General features: G+C 39.6%; 2 protein-coding genes across 3 annotated transcripts in view; both read right to left on the bottom strand.

The window, feature by feature from the left end:
- Bnip1 (BCL2 interacting protein 1) overlaps positions 1–16,153 on the bottom strand; it is a 29,482-nt gene extending 13,329 nt beyond the window's left edge. Inside the window, exons 1-6 of one of the 2 annotated variants that reach the window (XM_010622165.3) lie at positions 15,990–16,153; positions 13,885–13,977; positions 10,260–10,351; positions 7,351–7,452; positions 6,213–6,331; positions 1,128–2,060 (exon numbers count right to left, since the gene is read on the bottom strand). In XM_010622165.3, the coding sequence (XP_010620467.1) occupies positions 1,864–2,060; positions 6,213–6,331; positions 7,351–7,452; positions 10,260–10,351; positions 13,885–13,977; positions 15,990–16,073 (687 nt within the window). In that variant the 5' untranslated portion in view covers positions 16,074–16,153 and the 3' untranslated portion in view covers positions 1,128–1,863. Of the gene's footprint in view, positions 1–1,127; positions 2,061–6,212; positions 6,332–7,350; positions 7,453–10,259; positions 10,352–13,884; positions 13,978–15,989 lie in introns of those variants that run through there. The other variant, XM_033761632.1, reaches the window with a different exon arrangement.
- The window catches only part of Crebrf (CREB3 regulatory factor), a 62,174-nt gene continuing 52,082 nt past the window's right edge, over positions 16,109–26,200 (bottom strand). Inside the window, exon 9 of the mRNA XM_010622163.3 lies at positions 16,109–16,271. Within this exon, the coding sequence (XP_010620465.1) occupies positions 16,156–16,271 (116 nt within the window). The 3' untranslated portion in view covers positions 16,109–16,155. The remainder of the gene's footprint in view (positions 16,272–26,200) is intronic.

The following is a 26,200-nucleotide window of genomic DNA, read 5'->3' as shown; positions in this document are numbered from 1 at the left end:
AACCAGTCAGAAAATATTAAATGGAAAAATTCCAGCAATGAACAGGTTAAGTTTTAAATTACACACCATTCTGAGTAGTATAAAGAAATTCTGCTCCATCCCTCCCAAGAGGTGAATCATCCTTTTGTCCAGTGCCTCCATGCTGTACATGCTACCAACCCACTAGTCCCTTAGCAGCCATCTCAATCTTGTGTTGGGGGCTTGTCTATATGGTCTGGTATTACATAAGGTTTCGGGTCATCTATTGGGAGTCTTGGAATATAATTGCTGAAGATGAAAGTGGACTACCGTGTTGAATACTGTGATGTGAATAAACCTTATCTTAGAACCCCTTCATTAAGCTGGTCTGAGATATATAGCCAATCTCTCTTATAACTTGGTCCCAGAATGATGTGTCCCTTTATAACAGGCACATTAACTTGATACTTTCTGCTCAGATTTAAATAGGACTGCCTCTACCTGCCTGATACAGTGGTGCACACTTTAATCCAAGCACTTGGGAGGCTGAGGCAGGAGGATCGCCTCAAGTTCAAGGCCAGCCTGGGCTACATACTGAGTTCAAGGACAGCTTGAACTACACAGCAAAGACCCTGTCCCTGTATCAAAAAGAAAGAAAGAAAGAAAGAAAGAAAGAAAGAAAGAAAGAAAGAAAGAGAGAGAGAGAGAGAGAGAGAGAGAGAGAGAGAGAGAGAGAGAAGTCCCTGGGCTGACTGTTATAGGATACCTCTCTGCCCAGAGCCTTTGAGGTAGCAGCCTTTAGAAAGCCTATCACAGTCCCAGTCATAAGGATACTACACCTGATATTTTATATTCCTTTAACTTTCAAATTGACTCTATAAGGTCTATGTAGACACCACCCCAACTTTACTGATGGGAACACTGAGGCTCATGGTCATGTGCTTTGTTAAAGCCGAAACTCATAATCAAGTCAAGCCTCCAAATCCTCATTCCTTCCACTTTCCCACATAACCCAGCCGTGTCCTCTGGGGCTGTAAGTCGGGAGAAGCTGTCCTTGACAGAACTCAGGCCCACATGGGCCTCAGCTTTTCATTGTCTTCTCTCCCCTTGGTTATACATAGTCTGAACCTCAGAGAAAAAGTTGTCAGCCAGTGCCTTAGTTTATTGCACGCACCTAGGAGCCACCAGGGTACTGTTACAGAGGATGAGACCTCTACCTTGGCATTTTCAGAAGTTGGGATGAGCCACTTCCAATAGAAGGCTATTTGCACTGCCCTTCCTAACAGCTGTGAGGTCTTATTTCTGTTGCTGCTTGACAGATGAACAGTGTCTGGTTTAGTGGTGTATGTGTGATGTTCAGCAGTATCTAGGACACATGGCATGTGGCGGCTAATTCTTTGTTCAATATCTAAACTTGTATTCTCAAAGTCATAAAAGAGGCACATAAATTCCCAGAGCAGAATCTTGTGAAACTCAACATCTTTCATTCTATTAAATAGAAGTTTATTCAAGTTTATTCAAGGAATGACCAGTTCTTCTTTCTTCTCACCTTTTCTCTCCCCTCCACCACATCTGGCCCTGAAGCCTCCGAGTGAGGGAGAAAAGAGCAAAAAATCTCAGGGGTTGGACTCCAAGTGCTCCAAGCAGTAGCCACCCAAAGTGTCCGATGGCTGGGTAAGTTTAGAGTCTGTATCCTGTAGGGGTGCTTGCCCCCCACTGCTCTGCTTGCTCTTTGCAAGGCATACGTTTGCAGAAAACAGAGGAGCTGCTTTCTTCCACCTGATCCGCTGAGCAGCTGGAGCATACGCGGAGGATGTGTCTCAATTTGGCAGCCTGGCTAGAGCTCGGATCCTAGATGGATCGGAAAACAAGAGTGATGAGGCCAAAGGTGGTAGCTCTCACATCTTATAAAAATGGAAAAAGGCGCTTTTTCACAATATAGAGGACAGTAGCAAGAAAAAGGGCCAGGGCAAGGAAGATAAGAAGCTTGTCCGTTAGCTCTCGGCGGTTGTACTTTGTGATGAGCTTCCGGCCCAGCTGGATGGTGCCTGACATGGACTTAAATTCTTCATTTGCATCCAGGATAGTTCGTGAAGAGTTGACTGAAACAAAAGAGGGAGGGAGCCTGACTCAGAGAAGGAACAGTCCAAATGCCAAAGGGCTTGCTCTGCCAGCCATCAGTAAGACAGGCAATCTGAGGCCAGTGCCACTGAGATCACCTAGAAGAGCAGAGTAAGGACCTGACAAGGCAGGGCTCCTCCTTGGGTCTCACCCAACATGGTGTGGCCTGTTTGGGAGTCCTTGAACATGGACACCAGCAGGTAGAAGGGCAGAAGCAGGGTGTTTGTCTAACCACAACCTTGGCTTTCTGAAGCAGACAGGCACTCCCAAGAATACCAGCAGCCACGAGACTATCCAGGTGATCATGTACAGGCTGTGTTGGGGTGGGGTCTGAGGCATCAGTACCTTCCATAAGTGAAATGTGGACCACCAGGACATCTGATGGTCAGACTTACCTTTGCAGGACCACAAAAGAGCAAGGATGGACTGAGACCTTCAGTCTGGGACACTGGGAGCAGTTTGAAAGATGTGATACCTTTGCCCCAGCTACTATGTGACACCTAAGAGGGTAGTGTCCCTTAAGGGGTTCCTTGTGCCCAGAGTCAAATGTACTTCTTTTTTCTTTTTGGAGACAGGGTCTTGCTATGTAGTCTAGGTTGGCCTTGAAGTTAGTATGAGCCCAGGTTGGCCTCAAACTTAAAACGATCTTTCTGCCTCAGCCTCCCAAGTGCTGGGATTACAGGTGCACACCCCAGGCTGGGCTTTCAAATGTACTTCTGAGTGTAAGTTTCTGGGCCTAACATTTGGAGGTTTACCTGGCAAAGTTCTAAAGGATAATAAGGCATCCCTGGAACCTTCGTCAAATGAAACAAGTGAAACAGCAAGGTAATACGAGTTTGAATGATGGCCAGGGATTTAGCTCAGTGGCATTGTGCCTGCCTCAAAAGTGCAAGGTCCTAAGTTGGATCCCCAGTACCAAAAAAAGAGTCTGAATGAACTGTTTTCATTTATGTGAGAAAAGGGGATAAATAACACTTCATTTGCCTGTGTTAAATAGGCTCAGAAGACACCAGAAAGGCATAAAAGAAGTTGGTAATAGCAGTGGCCTCTGAAGAGTAGATTGAGAGGACTGAGGCCAGGCGACAGCTGGAATCAGGGAGAACTACCTTTTAATTTTCTCTTTGTATTATTCAATATGGTACCCTGCTAGTGATTGAACCCAGAGCTTCCCACATTTGGGGCAAGTATTCTACCACTGAGCTGCATTTCTACCTCTTTGTTTTTTATTTTGATACAAGGTCTTGCTAAATTGGCCAGGTAGGCCTTGAATTTACAAACCTCTCACTTCCAGGAATCCAAAGTAGCTGGGATTACAGGCCTCCACACCTAGCAAAATGGTGCTTTTTATACTGTCAATGTGACAAACACTGTACACACATGGCTCCTAAGCATATGAAACGTGGCTAATTCAATTGAGCTATCTTTGTGTTTTGTTTTAAAACAGGTAAAACTCACAGTGATCCTCTGCCTCAACCTCGTGAATGCTAGGACCACAGGCACTGCAGGTGTAAAATACACACAAGATCTCAAAGATTTGAAAAAAAAAAAAAAAAAACGAATGCATACAGGCATTCTGCCATATCCATGGTTCCACTTTAATGGATTCAACCAACATCAGGATGAAAATACTGGGGGGAAACTTACACATATTGAACATGTACAGAATTTTTCTTGTCATTATTCCCTAAACCAGTGGTGGCAAACTTATAGCATGTGTGTCATTTTTTTTTAAGACAAAAGATGTTAATGCATGGGTTATTTTTTTCTAAACTAAACCATCAGTATTCAAGTTTAATTGCAGCATTAGCACTTTGTGATGAGTAAGTGGGTTTTGGGTTGAAATTTGGGCACTTGTCTTACTGCCCCAAATAATGTAGTATGACACTATTTATATTGCATTAGTTGTTGTAATTACTCTAGAGATGATTGTGTAATTACTCTAGAGATGATTTAAGTATGTAGGAGGATGTGTGTAGGTTATGTGCAAATACTACATTATTTTATAGAAGAGATCTTGGAATCCACAGTGGGTCATAGAACCAGTCATTCAGTTACCAAGAAATGATTATCTCAAGAATTTTTATTGTACATAAGAATGGTAACATTTCATGTATAATAAGTTAAATAAAATAAACCACTAAAATTAACTTCACATATTTCTTCTTTCTATCATGTACCTACCAGAAAATTTAAAGTTATATACGTGGCTCCCATTAAGTTTCTAGTGGGCAACACTAGGGTATTTTTTTCTCCCTCCTTACCTTTGCAGAAAATTAAAAGCTAACTAATAAGCTGGGCATAGTAGTGCACACCTGTAATTCTCAAAAGTTGAAGCAGGAGGACTACAAGATTGAACCCAGGCTGGGTACTTCAGAAACTCAGTGAGTCCTTGTCTCAAAATAAAAAATAAAAAAGAGCTGGGGATGTACCTCAGTGTAAAGGCCCTGGGTTCAATCCACACACACACACACACACACACACACAAAAGCATGCACACGCCAATAAAATAAACTATGAGAGGAAAAGGAACATACTGTCAGAGCAGTATGACAGAAGGAGGGAACAAACTACAATAGTCCCTCTCAGCCTCTTTCCCCATGCCTCTGCCATTTCAAAACCCTTATAACTTGCTAAGTGAACACCTAATAGACCTTTCTTTTTGTTTTTTGGTACCAGGGATCGAACTCGGGTCCTTGTGCTTGCGAGGCAGGCAGCGGAACCACTGAGCCAAATCCCCGGCTTAGCCCTTTCTTTTTAAACTTCATTCTTGTGGAGCATTTGAAACCATCAAAGAATTATGATTAGTGTCATGAAATGCTACATGCTCATCACCCAAGAATCGCCAATCCTCATATATGGGGCAGATACCCCTCATCAACAATTCTTGCCCCTCCCTAGACTGATTCATTCCCCTCACATCTACCCTTTTGTAGCAGATTTGTTTCCTTAGAAGAATTTTCTTTTTTGGTACCAGGGATCTTAGTCAGGACCTTCCGCTTGCAAGGCAGGTGGCAGAACCACTGAGCTAAATCCCTGGCCCAGCTTTTTTGTTTTTAAGCTGAGGTCCTGATGGGACTTTAATCAAGAACAACCTTCACACTGGGGCCCTCTCTACACTCTAGAAACCATCAGCATCTGTTTCCTTTTCATCCTCATCAGCACATATATGCCCTTGACCTGAAAGTCCAGTTGTCTCCTCATTCTCCCTTTCTCCCAAAGCTCTTCCTGAGGCACAGGTTTGGAAGAGGGGACTGGCTGGTCCTGAGTCTAAATGCTCAGGCAAGTGTCAAACACAAGAAATAACCTCACGTCACTGAGCTAGCTTTCCTTTTCCTTCTGCCTGTGTGAATGGAGCAATGAAAAAAATAAAGCAGTTAAAAATTATAAATAATTTTTTTGGGTAATAATGGTATTATGTTTCTTCTTCATTTTTTCCAAAGAGACCTTGTTTTTTGGGGGGAGGTTGATTTTTTTTTTAAAAGACAGATATACTGAGATTGCTATGGTTTATAAGTAGATGTCCCCCAAAGTCTCATTTGCTAACAGCAGGGCTTCAGAAAGTGAATGGTCTAGGGGGCTTATCAGTGATTCGCTGTTAGGAGGTGGGATCTAGACAAAAGTAGGTGTGGCCTGAAAGGGTTTATGTCTTTCCTCCTCCTTCCTCCACACTCTCTCTGCTCCCCATCACCATGCCATGAGCTATCTGTCCCACAACATGCCCCACTGCCAGACTACCTTGGCCTTAGAGCCCGTTGACTATGGACTGAAACTATGACCCCAATGAAACTGTGACCCCCCAAAAAACTCTCTTCCTTAGGGGATTTTCCTCCCAGGCATGTTGCCCAGTGTTGCCAACACCTACTGAAGCACAGGCCTAGAGATTTCTACTTTTCACTTATGCCCTGGGAATGTTTCCACTAGGAAACATGATGGAGTGTGGGGTCTTCTAGAACTGTAATAACTAAAGGAGAGATGAGAGCAGCACACTCCACTCTGTGCAGGGCTCAGTTTTGAGATGTCTTATGAGTGAGATGCCACATAATTTGGGAAGCTTCCAATGGGCAGTGGGGGTGGGGCGAGTTCTCTGGGGCCAGCATCTCCAGCAAAGTTTCCCACTCCAGGCCTAGCCTTACCTAGAGTCTGCATAGCCTCCTCGCTTTGCTGGACCTGCTGTGACATCATCCTGCTGATCCCCATGAGGCTCTCTGTGATGGTGCTGGATGTCTGGGCCAGGCTCTCTTTGGTAGTTTTCCTAAAAGTTCCAAGGAGGAAGGAGGAATGTTAACAAAAGCCTTGCTTTAAGAAAGCCCTATATTTAAATGAGAGCCATTTTTTTTTAACCTATTATATTAGTACATATTCACTGTCAGTTCTGGCAAGTGTGTGCACAAGACCACATTCTTGTGGACTTCTAGTAGGAATGGAAGTCGATACTACTGTCTGCAAAGCAATTTGCTGGGAGACTTAGAACTGTTCATTTTTGACCCGATAATCTCATTCCTGGAAATCTCTCCAAAGGAATGATCCAAAATGTGGATAAAAGACCTGCCCTGGTGCATTACTTAAAAATACTGAAAACTACAAACATAAACACATACAAACAGGAGACTAATTAATACAATTATATACTTTGGACTATTAAAATTATGTTTAAAGAGTTCCTTAAACTGGGTGTGGTGGCACACACCTGTAATCCCAGAACTCAAGAGGCTGAGGCAGGAAGATGGCTCCAAATTCAAGGCTAGCCTGGGCTACACAGTGCATTCAAGGCCAGCCTGAATTACACAGAGAAATTCTGTCTCAAAAAACCAAAAAGAAAAAAGAAAAAAAAGTTTTAAAAAAACAAGCAAGGCTTTATGCGATAATACTGAATGAAGAAGAGTAAGATACTAAGCTTTATACATGGTATAGATTTTGGCTGTAAAAATTTTGGAAGGAAAAAAACGGAGACGAAATGTAGCAAAATGTTCATGAATAATGAGTATAGCCTATTTTCATTTTGTAATTCATATTTTTCTTTATTTTACCATTTACTTGAAAAAGTATTATTTATATAATATTAAGTATGGGGCCAGGGATTTGGCTCAGTGATTCTGGCGCCTGCCTCACAAGCACAAGGACCCGAGTTCAATCCCCAGTACCAAAAAAAAAAAAAAAAAAAATAATAATAATAATAATACTAAGTATGAAAGCAAGAGGCAGCTCCCTATTGAGGGTTTTACTTTTTACCTATCCTGTTATCAGAGCCCAGAAACAGGAAAGGACAAATACCTTTGCCGTAAAGGGTCTCCTCCCTGGAGAAGCTCTGCTTTCTCGAGATTGTCAATTGCAATTTTGCAAGTGAGATTGGCTTTCCTCCACGAGGTCTGGTTGCTGGAAGAGAAGAGTCATAGTGAGTTTCTGTTGGCCCCTTCAGGTTGCTAGTTCTAATCACAACAGTTCATCCTTACAGTGTAGATATCCTACTTCCTGACACTTCTTCTTTTGGGTTGCCCAGCAACCATTCTACCTCTCTTCTGGATCCCAGAAGCTGTCTCCAGGATATTCTGTCATCCCTCCCCTCTCAGGCATGTGGAAGACACATGGACCAGGCACAATGGCTCCAGACTTCAGGGTAGGATCCAAACCACCCAGCTCAGTACATAAGGCCTCATTCTGTCAAATGACTTCTAAGGTCCCGGATATGCCATACCTTGAGAACCACAACTTACTACTCATCTCTTCTCCTCCAGTACTTAGAACTACCATTTCTAGCCCTTTAGCTACTCCATGAATATATGTTGTTCTAGGAAGTAAAAAGACCACAAAAGTCAATCTTTCTCAATATTCCTCCAAGATGTGCTGTTCTTTATATACTACAGATCAATATGGACAATATAAACATAGGGTATCAGCAAGGTCGATTGACATAATTTAGCCATAATCATTACCTAATCTCCTTTGGGAATGACAACTGAAATTTGTTGAGCAGCTTCCTGAGGCTAGCAATATAGCCTTTACTGACAGACTATCAAAAGCTAATTGCATCCCCCCTAAGAATCAAACTCATGCTCTAGAACTCTTACACAGCCAGCTCAAATCAACGGTCCTTCCCCTGGAAATATTCAAGAAGAATTGAAACGGGACTAGGGCTATAGCTCAGCAATAGAGTGCTTGACTAGCATGAGCAAGGCCTCCATGGTTTGATCCTTAGCACCACAAAATAAATGAAAAAAATGAAATAAAAATAAAACAGAATACATGAACATAAGTAAATAGTTTTCTAATAGCAATTCTATGATGAAAGTCTTCAAATGGGCTCTCCAACGCCTGAGCGGCATCTGCTGTGCCATTTCATACCTGCCATTTAAAAAGAACCAATTACGTCTTTAAACTGCAAATGAGTTGCACGGGGCCATAGGGTGGGGAGATGAATGAGTGACAGTGCCTGCCCTGAAGAGGCTCACATTTACTGGGGAGAAAGACAAGCAAACAAATCCTTACTGGATGGTGTAACAAACATGATAACCTAAGCAAGCACAATTATTATAACACACACCTGGCAAAGTAGTAATCTACTGCTTTCTCTCTTCTAACCTGTAACTTCACATCATGAATGGCCATTCTCAGCTTTTTTTTTTTTTTGAAACAAGATGTCACTATGGAGTTCAGACTGGCCTTGAACTTAGTATGTAGCCTAGGTTGGCCTCAAACTCATGGCAATCCTCCTGTTCCAGCCTCTTAGTGCTGGGATTACAGGCGTGCACCACCACACCAGGTCCATTCTTAGCTTTAAGGCCACACTAAGTGGACTGTGTCTGGTGTAACTTACTATACTTTATTACAAGTGCCCCTCTCCACTCCATGTTTGTCATCTGAGTACCCTTGATGGCATAGGAAAGAAACTGCCATCATAGCACAGGATGAGCGTGGAACAATGCTCATCATTCACACTCCTCACTGTTCTCACTGGCTTCCACCATGCCCACGTCTATCCATCATCTCCTGATGACTGGGTGTTATACACACAGTTGTTGTCAGTGAGGATGATGCTGGAGGATTACTCGACTCAGAAGCAAGGCCACAAATAGAGTCAGAGCAATGAACAAGAGACAAAGAGAAGCCAGGCCTGGTGTCACAGAGCTCCAACACTCTGGGAGGCTGAGGCAGGAAGGATCCTAAATTCAAGCCCAATCTGGACAACTTTGCAAGACTCTGTCTTAACTTAAAAAAATAAAAATTGGGCTGGGATGTAGCTAAGTGCAAAGGCTCTGAGTTTAAACCTCAGGTTCCCGCTTAAAAAACAAACAAACAAAAAAAAAAATCTCTACAGGAATGCTGAGATAACAGGGGCTTCAAAAGAGAATGACCTGAATACCAGAAGAATGGGAAAGTTGAGGGAGTCATAAAAATAAATTTAATATTCTGAAAGTATGAATAATAACATTGGTCTCTATCCCTGGAAATGATTAAAAGAAAGTACATGGGGAAAGGGGGAATGGTTCAGTGGTAGAGTACACGCTAATACACAAGGCCTTGGATTTAATTCCCAGCATTAAACAAAAACATATTCATACTTGCAATTTTGTATATGAATTCTTAACAGTTTTGCAAAAACAACTCTCCTTATCATTATAATACAAAAGTCAAGTGTGAAAAGAAAGGTACTATTTATTTCATGTTGTAAGATAACTGTAATGGAAAGTAGTACCTCTTCCTAATGAAAATCAAGAAATAGCATATAGCTGTAGTTTTAGAATCAAAGATTAGCACAGCTGCAATTAAACTTTCAAATTTGTTTAACACAAGTTTATTTACTTATATTTTTTGTCATTTTCCAGATAACATTCTACTCAAAACGTTCTAAATTTTGGTCCATCTTAAGAAAGTTCACTTTCAATGGAGTTTTTCTAGTACAAATTATTATTAGATTAAGTTGATCCATTTTTTTGTTTTGTTTCAAAAATGTAAAATACAGTATAATGTTAAATTTTTTGTAAACTATGCACATCTCCAACTGCCCATGTAAGCTCTGCTTGTCCTTCCTCCCTTCCTCCATTTGAGAATTACTGATCTTGAGACCATTCAGCCCGTGTGTAAATGACACAATTAAGTCACCAATGAACCAGGTTTATTAGTGAAACACATACACAAGGAAGCAAATGAGCCTACAGAGGCACCTGGAAGGAGGCCAGGCCTACCTGAGCATCTGTCTTTTGTGATTTTCCACTTCCTGGAGTAGAAGCTGTTTTTCTGACTCTTTGTCTTGCTCCTTAGCCAACTGCTCAAGCTCCTTTGAGGAGAAAATAGCTCTATGTTAAAATGATTTTAAAAGCCAATATGAAAACAGAAAAGCACTTCTATTTCTATCAAGGGCACACAACTCCATTTGAAGTACCCTTTTAAAACAGGATACCCAAGAATGCTAAGTAATATATAACACATATCCTTTTAAATACATAGCTCAGTTTGCAAGCAGGTGAGGAAAATTCCTAGGCCGAAAAGAGAAGGGACACTAAGAGCCAGTGTCAGCCTGTGAGTTAATATATGGTTACCCTGGAGTAGGAGTTGCGGCTCCTATAATATTAGGTATGCCTGAAATAAAAAGAAGTTTAAAATATTAGCCCACTGATCCCATACTTACATATCACAGAATATCAAACAACCATGTTTCCAAATGTTCTTTCTTTGCCTGTAACCCCAGCACTCAAGAGGCTAAGGCAAGAGTATCACTGTAAGTTCAAGGACAGCCTGGGCTACACAGAATTCAAGGACAGCCTGAACTACGCAGTGAGACCCTGTCTCAAAACAAACAAACAAACAAAGCAAACAAAAAGTAAATACTCTCAATTTCTGTACTTTTTTCATTAGAGATCAGTTACAAATAGTTTGAGGGTTTGAAAGGTCATGATGTAGGGCAGAAAAATGAAGCTTCATGCCACCTGAGACTGAGAATTAGAAGTGAGGACTAGGAAACATAAAAGGTTATATTCCTGGGAAAAAGGTCAAGAAAAATGCCCATCCATTAGCAAAGTGTCTATTTTGGGCTGTGGTTTCTGGTTAGAGGGGTAAAAATAAAAAATATCGCCTGAGAATTTATAATCAAGAAGATTCTTTGACACTGATATGAGGTTCCAACTTATTTTCCTTGAGTAGCTCAGAAGATCCATAAAGAGAAATTTACATAAAAAGCTTCTCCAGACTTGTGATTAATTCCAGGAGACCTGGCAGAAGCAAATATGAAAACTCCTGAAAGACTTGCTCTGGACTCAGACTACACAAAGTATGCCAGAAAGGCCTGTAGAAGATGAGTGCTCACAGTCCTCTAAAATAACCAAACACCAGAGAAACAACCTACCATGAGTGATAGGCAGCAGAGGTGACAACCAGTGGGATTACACCCCAAAGAACTTCAGATAATAGAACCTTCAAGCATGCTAGAGGTGAAGAGACACCTCAAGTCTCTTCATATAGTTTTGTTTACAAATTTTAAGAAGTTTTAGTTTCAGTCAAGCTATTGATCTAAAATATAAATGTATTACCTCACTTAGTTATTTATATACTAATTTTTATGTGCTAGTTTGGAAAAAGTGTACCTACAGCTCCATAGCTCAGATATTACTTCAAAGTTATCCTCCTAAATATTGCTGAGGCACAGAAAAGAAGAAAAAATTGACTGTGAATTGGAAAATTTTTGCAAACGTCATCAGTCATTTGTACAATTAGTTCTTTAAAATCTATACTGCCTACTAGAATGCAAGCTCACTGAAAACAGAGCTATACCTAGTATTACTCACTACATTTACTCTTTAGTTTGGCATATACTAGGCACTGAATCATTGAAGGAAAGAATGGATCCCCACAATGAAGGGGAATAGAAGGAGGAAAGGAGAGAGGAAACACACAATTTCTTCATGAAAGACTTCCTGGAAAATCTGGTGTAGAGAACCAGGACTAGTTCTGTACAAAAGAAAAGGGATATAGTAATTCTCAAACTCCAGTTTGAGAACCATATGCCCAAAGACAGATGCACATAGTCAGAGATATTTACACAGTCAATGGCCAACAATGACTATATATTGAACAGCATATTTTGGTGATATGAAACCAATTATCTTCTCATATCATACAATCTTGTTACAAATACACAAAAGATATTCATATGAGAGCTAAAAATATCAAACAGAAATCTTGTATATATTTCCAAGTATAACGAGTAGGCAAATACTTAGGAAATGCAGATTAGAAGTAGGATGGGAACTGAGCATGGTTGCATACATCTGTAATCCCAGCTACTCAGAAGAATGAGGCAGGAGGATGGTAAATTCAAACCCAGCCTGGGAACTTAGCAAAAATGTCTTAAAAATAAAAATATGGGGGGAGCTGGGGATTTTGCTTAATGGTTCTGCCACCTGCCTTGCAGACGCAATGGTACTGGTACACAAAGTCTTCTAGTACACATTGTTTTGAAAAGCGGTATTACAGTACGCTAACTTTTAGATAAGAATTTGAGTACAGAAACTCTGGGAAAATATATGGTTACAAATTAAAAGTGGTTAGCTGTTTATGACAGAGAATAAGAATCATACAGACTTTTCATGTATGCTAATAATTCTGTAAACACATACATATAATACATGATATGTGAAAATAACACTGTTTCAAAAATTTACAATTGGGGGTTGGGGATTTAGCTCAATGGTGCCACCACCTGCCTTGCAAGCGGAAGGTCCTGAGTTCAATCCCTGGTACCAGAGAAAAAAACCTAAAATTTTAAATTGGGCCAGGCGTGGTGGTGCACGCCTGTAATCCCAGCACTCGGAAGGCTGAGGCAGGAGGATCGCTGTGAGTTCGAGACCAGCCTGGGCTACATAGTGAGTTCCAGGGCAGTCTCAACTACACAGTGAGACCCTGTCTCAAAAAACCAAAAAATAAATAAATAAAATTGGGCTAGAGATGTTGTTCAGTGGTAAAGCACATGCCTAGAACATATAAGGCCATGAGTTCAATCCCCAATATAGCAAAAAGTTAAAAAAAATTAAGTTTATTAAATCAGTGCTAGAGGTAAAGACAAAAAGAGCTCAGCTAAATGTAGTGACAGTGCTAAAGTTCTAGAGTTAACTACTGTGACAAAAATTGTCTATTTTCAAATTGCCCTGAAAATCCTTTAGGAAGGTACAGGATGTAGACATACTGTTTCTCAGCAGCCTAATTGGCCAACTTTGGGACAGACTGTCTTTATCTGACAGGCAACAACAAAGTTGTTGGCTGGCTTTTGGAACCATGCCATATGAAGTCATTACCACATGCTGCAAAACCAAGTGCTTCCCGACCCACTTTGAGACAGGCAGATCCACACTGCCCATCTTTCTCTCATGATGGCACAGTAGTAAAAGCGCCTCTGTTATTTAAACTGGTCCATTTCACTAGTTTTGAGACAGCACATACAACATACTTGAATTCAGGTATGTTAATGTGCCTATGATGTGACTGGTGACTTCAGACTAGGCAAAGTGACAGTATAAAAACACCCATGAGATGCTACTGATGGATTAAGGTGAGGAATGAGTAAAGGGTTGGAGAAAGTGGTGAAAAAAAATAGTTGGAATGCCCTCAGGGTTTTCAAGTTGAAAAAATTCCAATCTGCATTCACGTTGCTCAATTATAAAGAACAGATTGGTTACTGAGTCACCTTCACTGTCTATTTACCATTTCCTCCAGTTTGTATCTGAAGTACCTGGAGTTCTCAAATAAAGTTTTATTCTCACGACCAAGACCCCTTCATTGTTACCCACCTCAGAATCATGGTTCTGCAATCACACTCACCTGTATTCTGTGTCGTAACTGTTGAAACTTCTCTTTCACCTTAGTATTCAGTTCTGTAAGTGCACTTAAGGGTCCTGAACAGTCTCGAATATCCTAGGGGACATTGAAGAGATGAGGAGCCTTTCATGAGGCAATGAAATGAAATGACATCATCTGTACAGTAAGAAAGTTGACTTAGATCACAACTAAGGTTGGCCTGACTATAATTCATTCTGATCTTCGCTGTTTACCTTTGCAACACAAACAAAAAGATTCTTTGAATTTTTCTCATCCCTCTTTAATGCTGAACAGAAAATATAGAGCAGCCTGGGGATTTAGCTCAATGGAAGAGTGCTTGCCTCCAAAAAAAAAGATAATAAATGCACTGGAAGAAGCACAACTCTACCTAAATTATATTAGTCCCTAAAGTTTAACAAATCATCACCTGACCAGTATGAAAGACCTAAAGTGGCTTACATGCCCAATAAGAATGAATATCCAAAAGTGACAGCATAACTCCAGATCTTTCCAATTTGAAAATCAGAATTCTTAAATTACTGGCAACATATGACAAGGGTAATTTAGTCTGACTTTACAAGCCATCTTTTACACATCACTGTTTACAGACTAGTATAAGGATAAATTTAGATCTTGTTTCTGGAAATAAATTCAAAATTACTGGACTGTTTTAGAGCAGGCTCTAGAGCCAGACTATGTGTATTCAAATCCTAGATGTAGCAACTTAATAGCTGTGCAACCTTTAAAAAGTTACTTAAATTTTCTGTACCTCTCACATTTCCTCCCTCCAGATCATATATCTAAAGCACTTAGCAGAACAGCTGGAACATTATAAGAATGCAATACATCTAGTTATAATTGATCATTCTAACTAGTAATCAGAAGATCCTGAATGCTAGAATGATATAAAAGGGAATTTATTTGTATTTCTGCGTGTGCATACTTACACATCTGTCATCTGTGCTGGGGACTGAACCCAGGGAATTGCACATGCAAAGCATGGGCTCTATTACTGAACTATAACCTCAGCCCCTGAGATTTCACTTGTATAAATCTAATCCTATGTTTGTTCTAAGATTGGCCCAGTTTTGGAGTTTATATGTCTAAGAAATTAAAGAAATTAGTTTCTTCATTTGTTCTCTGGTTTATCAAATCACATCTCCTTGTAGTATATGATAAGCCACTAATTTGACTTATCCTGTATCTGGTTTACCAGGGGAAACCTACTTTGCTTCACATTTTGCCACAGTCTGTTGCAAACTCTGAGTCTACATCTAATGTTTAGTGACATTTGTTGGAAAGGGAAAGTTTGTTTAAAACTCTCGTTTTCTTTTTGTTAAATTAATGAGCCATATCTACATTCCTAATTCTTGCCTATGACAAGGGTTTGCTGCACTACTATTTTCTACCTTTAAATGGCTTAAGGTGGAGCATTTCATTTTCCCATCTGTTAAAAGGAGTAGAGACACGCTAAGATGTTTTTCCTTGGTGTACTTTCCCCATCTGGGTTCTAGCTTTGTCACTGTCTGCCTTCTGACCCGGCCTTGGTGCATTATTTGATTTCTTCTCACACACACACACACACACACACACACACACGGTGCATTATTTGATTTCTTCACACACACACACACACACACACACACACATACACTCCAGGTTGTTAACAATAGCCAGTGACTCCCGTGATAGGTAGCCTTGGGCGCCACGGGGCACCGGATGCAGGGGTTGGTCTGCAGAAGATAGGCGAGATCATTATCTCAGGGACGCTACCAGTTGAAGTGGAAGGAGGTGTCAGGTGGGTGACAGGTGTGTTGTGAGGTGCTCAGGTGCGGGACGACAGCCGAGAGGGAGGGTGGATCAAGAGGGGCCATTACGGGGAAGCTAGGTGAGAGGAAGGGGTTATGTGCCTCAGAAGAAAGTGAGCCAGTGGCAACCTAAGGGAGAAATAAGGGAGGACTAGACCAAAAGGGGACAACGGAGTAGCTGGCCTTGAGGGGGAGCCAGTGGCCAGGGGAAAGTTCGGGTGTAACACCACCGAGTTTACAGAAGCCAGCAACATCTGAGGTAGGACTCCTAGATCCCGGAAGAGTCTCCCAAATTAGTACCTGGATAAGAGCCTTCACCTCCAGGTCGAATTTGATAATCTCTTGGTTACAGATTCGGACGTGGACATCTTGGGGAGCAGCCATATTGGAGACGCCGACTACGGGTAGCGGCGGTGCCCAAATTCAATCGCGTTTTCGCGTCGCTTTCTTTCCTACTCTCCCCATTTTACAGAAGCGCCCCCTGGAGCTGGGTTGGAGACTCAAGTGAGCGTCGCGGGGCGGAGCACTGGGGACTTTTCCCCAAAGAGTGGCGAGAAACTGGCCTCTGCTCTGGGTTTGATCCTAATAAAAAGGAAAGGAAAAGAGAATATCAGGAACGCTAAATAGTGGTCACTTTCCATCTTCCACCTATCAGCCATTCTAATAACTGTTTTTTGCAGAGAAGAAAAAAGACCCAAAAGATAGCAACTGGGATGTCTCTGGTAGATGCAATTAGTGTCTTACGTTTAAATTTGTTCTTGTGTTTCTCATTTTCTGCAGCATAAATTGTGAAGTAAAAGAAAAACTATAATCATTTTTAAAATATATCTGAAATTCAAAGCAGCTCACCACTGCATATTTGAATCAATGCAACAAGTGGTGCAGGGGATCTTTCTACACATAGAACTGATAATTTGTGTAGCTCAGGCTGGCCTTGAACTCACTACATAGCCCAGGCAACCTCAAACTCGCGGCCATCCTCCTGCTGCATCACCACCCAAGTGCTGGCTAGGATTACAGGTGTGTACCACCACGACCAGAACAATTGGATTAGATAGCAAAACTTCAACAAATGGTGGCTCTCTTCATTTTATCTTTACTATTAAATAGTTCAAGTTTCTTAGCTGGTCCTCAAAGACATCAGCCACCACCCCACCCGCTGGCCTCTCACTCCCCTTCCTGGATTCTTTAGGCTCTTTATGGTTCTGTAGCTTTGGAATATGGTGTTCCCTCTTCCTAGAATGCTTCCACTAACTTGCTCCATCCCATCCACTTTTTTTCTTTTGGCGGTAGTGGTTTTGGGATTGAACCTAGGGACTAAACCTCAAGCCCTATCTACTTTGGTTCATTTCACTTCAGTAAGCACAGATCGTGAGGACCTGAGTGCTTTGCTGTGTTCATCTTTTAATCCTTACAACCACCCTTAAAATTGGTAATACCCATTTTATAAATCAGGAGATGGATTGAAAATGGATTAAAACAACACTGGCCTATGATTACTGACCTTGAAAGTAGCAGAGCCTTGTCTGAAAGCCACCTCTTCCCTCAAAAACCAGTAAGGCCCTGTGGGTTCCAGGAGATGGGGTAGCTTAGAGGCATAGCACTTACAAGTAAGGGTCCTGGGTTCCATGTCTACGCCACCAAGAAAAAAGAAAAATATATACATGGCCCCTTGGGTAGTGTGATACAACCAGGCCATGCACTTAGGCATGCTCCTACAGCAATCAGCACACTCTCACCTCACTGCACCAGAGTGGATCGCAGGCATGGATATCTGTTTAAGCTTGAAATCTGTTCTACAACCCCCTTCCCATTGTTGTGTCTGTCCCCTCAAAGGCTAACTGGTGATAATCAGCAGCACCTATTTCATGGGGTTGCCTGGAGGATTAAATAATACATGAGAAGTTATCAAGCAAAGTTAAGATATAAGGCAGCAATGTAAGAACTCCATGCCCGTTCCTTACTGTACTACTAGCCAACATTCTGGGAGAACCTCCCTCCCGTGTTCTCCAAACTTGTACCAAGTCCTTTTCTGTGCTTCATCTCCCACAACTGTCACAACCCTATGGGGTTAACACAGGAGAGGAACGGTGACTTGCCCAGAAAAATGGAGTGGCCAGTTCAAAGAATATATGCATTTTAAAATTCTGACACATACTATCAAGTTGCTCTTGAGAGGAGTCGTACCAGTTTACCTTCCCACTAGTGGACTGGTACAAATGTCTGCTTCCCATGGCACTGCCAATGTGTTAACAATGAGATTTTTTTACTAACCAGCTTTTTAAAGAAGTCTTAATTTATATTTCTCATGAACAAGGTCAAGAAATCCTTCCTGTATTTCAGAACTATCTGCATTTACTTTGCTTTTTTTTTTTTTTTTTTTTTTTGGAGACAGGATCTCACTATGTACTTGAAACTGACCTGGAACTATGTAGCCCAGGCTTGTCTTGAACTCACAGTGATTCTCCTGCCTCAGCCTCCCGAGTGCTGGGATTACAGGCATGTGCCACCACACCCGGCTCTTTGCTTATTTTTCTACTGGGCCATCGGTCCTTCTCATATTAATTTCCAGGAGCTCCTTATGTATTAACCCTTAGAGTTGAGCTGTAAAGCTTTTTCTTTAGTTTTTTTTGTTGTTTTGTTTTTGCTTTTAGTCTAATTTCAATTTGGCTTAGGTGTTTGGGACCTGGTTTTGGTTTTGGTACCGGGGATCGAACTTGGGACCTTGCACTTGTGAGGCTGGTGGTAGAACCACTGAGCTAAATCCCCGGTCCTGGGACCTTAATCTTAAAAAGACTTTTTTAGTTTTGTTTTACATAGACTTGATCAACTTTCACTTATGACTCCTAGATGTGGGGTTCAAGTGAGGAAGGCTTTCCACATCCCCTATGAATTTAAAGGAATTGCCCACATTTCCTCCTGCTTTTTTTTTCTCCCCTTATATTTAAATTTCTATGCATTAAAAATATATATTGGCTGATGGTGTAAAGTACAGAAACTACATTTTTTCAGAGGTTACCAAGTGGTTCCAACACTTTTTGGATCAAACTTGGGAACTTGTGCTTGCAAGGCAAGCAGCGGAACCACTGAGCTAAATCCCTGGGCCCAATTCCAACGCTCTTGATTGAAAAATCATCTTTTTTTTTCTCTTTCTCTCTCACTGGTTCTAGGTAACACATTTATCATACTAAATTGTCATGCATATATTTCCAGACTTTCCACTCTGCTTTACTGGCCTGTCCATGTATGTATCAAAATGACACTTAGTTCTATAGTTTTAATACTTTCTGGCATTAAACACACCACATATCCCTCTCCCTTAGTTCTTCCAGCTATTATCTTTCCTTCACATTAACTTCAGTTTTAAAAGGCCTGTTGGTTTTATTAGGATATTACAATGGTTAACTGCAGACTAGTAACTTCAAGTTGGTTACATTTGTTCAAAGAGTTGGTATATTTTTCCATCTGCTCAAATTTTCTTCTATAGCCTTCACAGTATTTTAGTTTTATTTAGACAATGCATCTTTTGGTTATTTCTGGCAATGTTTTAAGACTGAAAACTTTAATAAAAAAAAAAAACTAAGACAACATTCAAGTGACTCCAGTGTTTTGGACAAGGGAGGAATCCCAAAGCCAGCACTGGGTAGATCTGCTGCATATCATCGAACCCCTCTCCCATCTTGCTTCTTGTTGGTTCCTATGCAATCAACATCCCCAGCTTTATCTCTATCCAGCAGCTAAAGGAGGAAACATAGCTCCCCTATTCTAGTCTCTCCCATCACTCTTCCTTCTAAAAAAGAAAAGCAATCCTATAGCCTTTAGAAACCACCTTTGAGGAACAGGTGTACAAATCTGGTGACCCACAACCGCAACTTTGATTATTTCCAACCCAATTTTGCTCCGTTATCGCCTTCATACTTTGATCTTGAGACTAGTTTTTGGTTACTACATCTGCTAAGTTTTGGCTTTAGTTTTTAGCTCTCAGATCCTAAGCCCATTATTTCCCTCCTAAACAACATCCTCACAAATACTGTCTGTGACTTCACCTAGTCCATCAGAGGAGTACGAATGGTCCTGAGTACAGCAAGAAGACTGGGGCTCAGTATCACAAAACTGGGTCTAGTGCTAAGCACCTCATCCAAGTCTTGTTGACTCCCTTTGTATAATGGACATGACACCAACCTCACTGGCCCTTGAGAGCAGCAGCTGGGTTCCCTAACAGGAAAGCAGCTAGCAAGGGCCCAAGGAATGCCACCCCCACCCCTTAGGACATTTAATACCTTCCTATTCTGAACCCTTTAGCTGGATGTGAAAGGATTTCCCAACTGTTTTTTTCTTCCAAACTCTTTACTGCACTGTGGCTAAAGAACTCCCCTGGTTCCAAAATCATTGTCAGTGAGGGACAATGGAATGACTCATCTGGATGCTACCCACAGATTGTTTTCTAAGGACAACGCTGACCAGCCTCACCCAGCTCCTTAAAGGTCCCAGTGAGTGGTCCTGTGAGAGAAATTCTGAAGCGAAACCAGTCCATAGGGGGCTGTTTACTTTGCCTCCAAAGAGCTCAAAGGATACCCAAATGAAGTGAAAAAGGTCTAGGCCAGCGAGGGCAAATCCTTCAGAGACCAAGTGCCCAAACAGCAACCTAAAACCCTTTTTTTTTTTTTTTTAATGACCAGGAATCAAACTCAGGACTTTATGCTTGCCAGGCAGGTGTGGTATCACTAGCTACACACCCAGCCCCCCAAAACCCACTTATCACACAATGTCAACACTGCAATTAAGCCTAATTGCTTGACTGCTGGGGCTATACTGGGGTGACTTGGCTTGCATGCCAAAGGGGGACTCTGCATGCCCATTGTGGCCATAGGTTCGCTACTGATCTAGGCAGTCAAGAACACAAGTCAATCTTAACATGTCCCACTGGATGTGGTACTGAGGGCCCTCTGCCTACCTGTAAAAGCTCTTGTATTGTTCTGCAATCCTGGAAATATGGTACCTGTCCATTATCAGAGGTCCCCTCAATCCTTCTACAGCCCATAACTAGCACAAATCCTGGCCAAGTAAGTTCTCAACAAATGTTTGTTGGCTGAAGGAACATATACTCCTATAGGACCTTTGCGTTTGTGAGGCAGGTACTGAAACACTGAGCTAAATCCCCAGCCCACCTATTTTATTTTCCTTGAAGGAATTATTTACCCACCAAATAAAAATATATATATAAATTATGCTCTAAACTATGAACAATGAAAATGGTTATATCAATAAATAACTCTGTATCATTGCTTTCACTGTGATACTGAAAGTATCAGCCTGAAGTATCAAAAATATTAGCTTGTGGGCTGAGGATTTAGCTAAGTGGTGCTGCACCTGCCTTGCAAGTGCAAGGTCCTGAGTTCCATCTCCAGTACCATAAAAAAAAAAAAAAAAGTTCTCTGCATAGTAAAAGGCAAACTGATAAGAAGTCCACTGCTCTCTCTACTTGGGAATTTCCTTGGACTAGATTGTCTTGAGGCCAACAGAAAGGCAGTAGGGAAAAGAGGGATGAAAACATGAGGCAAACAATTCAAAACCTTTTCATCTTTTTTTATTTTAAATTACAAAGAATGTTGCATACACTGATGAATCTGTATCTGACTAGAAGTGCTGAGGGGCTGAAAGGTGACAGAAAACAAAGGCAACCTCTGCACTGCCTTTTCTTCTGAAATGAAAACTGCACAACTATTAACCAACACTGAATAGGATAAACAGCTCATGCGTCAACAAGATAAAATTCTTTCTAGACAAGAGACAAAACTGAATCCAATAAAAAGTGCCATAGTTGGGAGGGAGGAAAAATAAACAAAACCACAGAATATTTATGATAGCATTACAAACAGGATTCTAAGCAACTATGCAAAAGAGGTTGCCACACTGTAGAAACAAATACTTCAAATTCTTGCCCTTCTGCTCTTCTGTAACTTCTGTGCTGGCAGCCCCACTGTCAGTGTTAATCACAAATGCTAAGCTATAGAACAAACCCTAGAGAAAGAAGGTAGAAAAGCAGGTGATGGAATACAATGTCATAAAAATGTGGTGGAAAGGCAGATACAGTACACACATACACATTTATGTTATTTGGTTCTGAAAAAAACAAAGGGTGAAGGGCAAGACACAGTAATCAGTCTTGCTTCCATCCACCCAAAATTGAATTAACTACACCATTGTGTTTACATTGTTATGAAAGAGGCAAACCTAGTTCACCTGAACTTGGCACACGGAAATATTCAACTCAGATGTTCTTCACTAGTCACCAAATATTCAATTCCAAAATACTATTTGGAAGTGGCTGTAAGGTTGTTTCCTTACTGCCTTCTCCAAATCTTTCTTTTCTAAACAAAAATGGCAATTTGGCATAGTTCAGTTCCTAGGTGTCATTTCTACAATTTTAGTCAGTTTACTAAGCAGGAGGACTATGCTTCAACACATAATCCCACTTGCCTATGGAAGTGTGTAACTTTCAGTAGTACATTGTCGTTACCTTTCCCCAACATGCTTATTCCTTAAAACGAAACAACCATTCCTACAGTTGACATTCATTGTTACATCCCAATGTGTTTGAAATATTAAAAAACACGGAGTCATCATCTCATAATGCCCTTATTAAGATTACAAAGATTACAAAAGAATCCACAAGTATTACGGCACTGTGTGAGACTTATTAGTCATGATCCAAGGGAAGAACAAGACTGCAGTTCTGTGCAAAGTTGTGGAAATGGCCTCAGTTCCATGGGAAGTGGTATTCCACGATAGACTTCACTAGAAGGATAATTGAAACCTTTTATTTTAACACTGAAAGCGTAATTCAATGCATTCTCAAAATTCAAGTTTCAAGATTTGGAGAGATGCTAACATTCTCTTACATAATTAACTAGAACATACTTGAACAGAATTTTAGGAAGACTATATAAAGAATGGGAACATAAGTTTTTATTAATTCCTGTTGAAGGCAACTTGAATTCATTTCTTTAAAAGTTAACTAAATCTTAGCAGCTAAAATAATTTTAAATGTATGGAATAAAGAAAAGCACATCCATTCTTGACATTTTGGTGAATAAACTAACAGCTTTATTAATGAAGGCAAACATGAGATAATTGTATGAATATTATATATAAAAAAGAAATCCAAACTAACAGCATTGTATTTCAAAAGTACTGTACTTCTGTTTCTTTTAAAGAGACTTGTCATCTGTTTTATAAAACAAACAAAATGGGTACTCCTCTCTCTAAAAGGTTCTGGGAAATGAAATAAGTCAATTTCAAGCAGATTAACTGAACACATCTTTCTCTAAATGCAGACTATTGCTAGAAAGCAAATAAAATCAAGCATCAGAAAGAAGATGTATGACAAATTCATGAAAATGAAAGGGATTTATGTAGTGAAATTTCCCCCTCATATCCAAAGACCACTCAAAACTGGTCTTTCGTACAAATATAAAATAACTATAAAGAGAAGGAATATGAAACCATACCCATCTGAAATCCTTCATGATGCTTTTGTAATAGCTTTGATTCTCTTACCAAAAAGATCAGTTAAACATTTAGGAAATGGAAGGAATGAAGACATTTAGTTTTAAATGTACAAGTAAGGCACAATATAAAGCCACATCATAATCTGTCATGAAGGATATAGGAAAGGACAAGAATCATACATGGTACAGTAGAACAAGCAACCATATTGACTGAAAAAAGTGTGGCACCCAATTCAAAACTCAGACAAGATCTTAACAAGAGCAATTAGACAGCATGCTTTCATAAAGAGACAAACTCTATAAAGAATCCAGTGTATCTCAAACTAGAAAGTTTTTTTTTTCCCTCTTAAAATCATAGTTGTAGTAGAGTCAAAGTTTGTCATTGCTTTTGGAACAATGGGTTTATTTTGAGGTGAATTCACAATGCCTTCACTTAAGATTCTGGACTTCCATGAGCTATCTGTATACCATGTATGAACACAGAAAACTTTAAGAGAGCTCTTCTCTAATAATCTTCACCCAAAAATACATGCCACAATTTTCAAAAACAACATGTACAACTGTTGGGGTTTGTAGATTACCTTATAAGATTGTTTGTGTGATACACTAAACGTATATATTTTAATGACAACAGAGGAAGCAGATTATTACTGGCATTAAAGTACAACCATTTCTAGACGGTTTTAAATGCCACAGAGTCCCCTGGTTAAAATGTAAAGCTGCACAGCTTGCCTATGTCATCTTTGTGATAAAGTTAAAACAGCAAGATGATTTAACTTTCACTCTACATTTTACTGCCAGGTTTTTATTTAGATCAAGTATCGCTGCAGCATTCTGACCAGCCCAGATTTAGCAGCAAATGGCAGGAATCATATAAAATGCATTTTTTAACAAAGTGCTTTTCTAAGATATACACACACACACACACACACACACACATATATATATATATATAAATAGGTACAAAATAAAGTGTCAACATTAAAAAGCTCAACTATTTAAAAGCTTTTAACTATTTAACTTAAGTAGTACATATAAAACACTGAAATGCAAGGATATGGAATCTACTAAACAGAGATTCAAAGTCTTTTTTTTTGAAATGCAAGACCAAAAAAATCAAATTCTGGTTTGCAGACAGGAAAAAAGTATCAAAAACCAGAATTCCTAACAGAGCAGCTAGAAAGGGGCAATTTTATAAACCTTATCAGCTGAATCTCTATCACAAAGCAATTTTCACCTAATTGCAAAACTGCCATTTTTCAGAAAACTTCAATTCACCATATAATGTGTCAAGACTTCATATACATCCAAGTTTCAAATCTGTGCTTTGCTTTCTCCCATCTAAAAAGGAAAAACTTGAAACGATGAACCTGCACTCTAATAACATTATATTTGAGCTTATCATCTGCTAGCATGAATGTACTAACCAGGTACATTTCCACCAAACACACAGGAAAATCTTGTGCGTCACAGGTCAGTGAAGGTGTTAAGACAAATAAGCCTTTTAAGTTTCTGATGTTTCATGATGTCAAAGAAGCAAATAAGCAACAATGCTGGGCTGTTTCTGTGAGTTCTGGAATCAAATCTTCAAGTGCTACAGCTTCATGGGCTATAGCTTAAGGGGAAGAGGAAGCAAGTAAACATACTATATAGACAGAGTACAATTAAAGAATAAATTTTACAGTGGGTAATGAGAAATAGATAATTTTCCTAGCAGCTATATCTGAAATTTTTGGTTTGTTTTTGGTTTTTGTTAGTTACATTTGCTTGTTTAAAAATTTTCTGAGAGTTTAAAATATGAGATTTGAGAATAAAACAGACTGGAAAGATCTGTGGGGAAGGTTTATAATGCTGCCTTGACATAAGAAATTTCTTATCAAGAGGTAAAGCTTGAACAGTTTAAACACGAATGAAGCTGTTTTTATGTAAGCAAAGAAGAGCACCTAAAAACTAAATGTGTTAATGTTTCTCAATTCTAGAAACTATAGAAGAATAAAGTCACATGTAACTTTGAAGAAGCTAGTTTGAAAATACCTGTACAAAAATATAAAAAATCTATAAATTTTTGTTTTCAGCTGTGATCTTCAAAAATATTACATGCACAATAATACATAAATTGGAAAAGTGGCAATTAAAGAATTAGATATTTTAGCTTTTTTCTTTCTTTACAATATATATATATATATATAATACAATAAAAATAATCTATTTTGGTTGTTTGGTGGAAGTATACTACAGTAAGCTAAATAAACTTTTAATTTTCAAAGTCAAAAATTATTTTATCAATAGCTTACTAAAATGAAATATATTAAAATTTCCTACAATAAGTGCAGAAATAAAAGACTTACAGACATCTAAATGGCCACTAGCTTATCTACTACAGAAGCGAACTAGAGGAACAGCAAAATAATATTTGTATGTATGGATGCTCCTTCTGTAGATAATTGGACCCAAACAGAAATAAAATTCACAGTTCAGTAAGATCCCTAACCCTGACCTTTTAATTTTTTCTTTTTTCATACATTCATACAGTATCATGTAAGCTGTGCAAAACTTTACTTAGACTGGCAGTTTGCCATATCAGTTGCATTTGTCTTTGGTACAAAAAATAAAACAATCACAATAATGTGCAAGTATTTGTCTTCTTCCGGTCAAGTACCGAAATATGAGTTCTCTAGAGCCATCTTTTTTTTGTTGTTTTTTGTTTTTTTTTATACAATACACAGACTCTGTGGCATATATCTACATTTCAACATAGTCCTATATACATTCAAAAATTTGAAAAAGAGTTGGAACAAAAAAAAATTTAAACCCCCATTAATTTTCCATCTATATATCTTGTTTTTCCTTATTAGGGTTTTCATCATACAAAATATTACCAGTTTTATAGATTCCCCAAAATACAAGGCACAAAGAATATGCTTTTTTTTTTCTTACTTGCACAGACATATATGTATATATATATATCTCTATAGATATATATATATATATTTATATATA

The sequence above is a fragment of the Fukomys damarensis genome, unplaced genomic scaffold (genome assembly GCF_012274545.1).
Source record: "Fukomys damarensis isolate Sample0158 unplaced genomic scaffold, DMR_v1.0_HiC HiC_scaffold_9, whole genome shotgun sequence".
Classification (NCBI taxonomy): Eukaryota; Metazoa; Chordata; class Mammalia; order Rodentia; family Bathyergidae; genus Fukomys; species Fukomys damarensis.
Note: the sequence above shows the minus strand (reverse complement) of the source record. Positions and strands in the feature narration are given on the sequence as shown.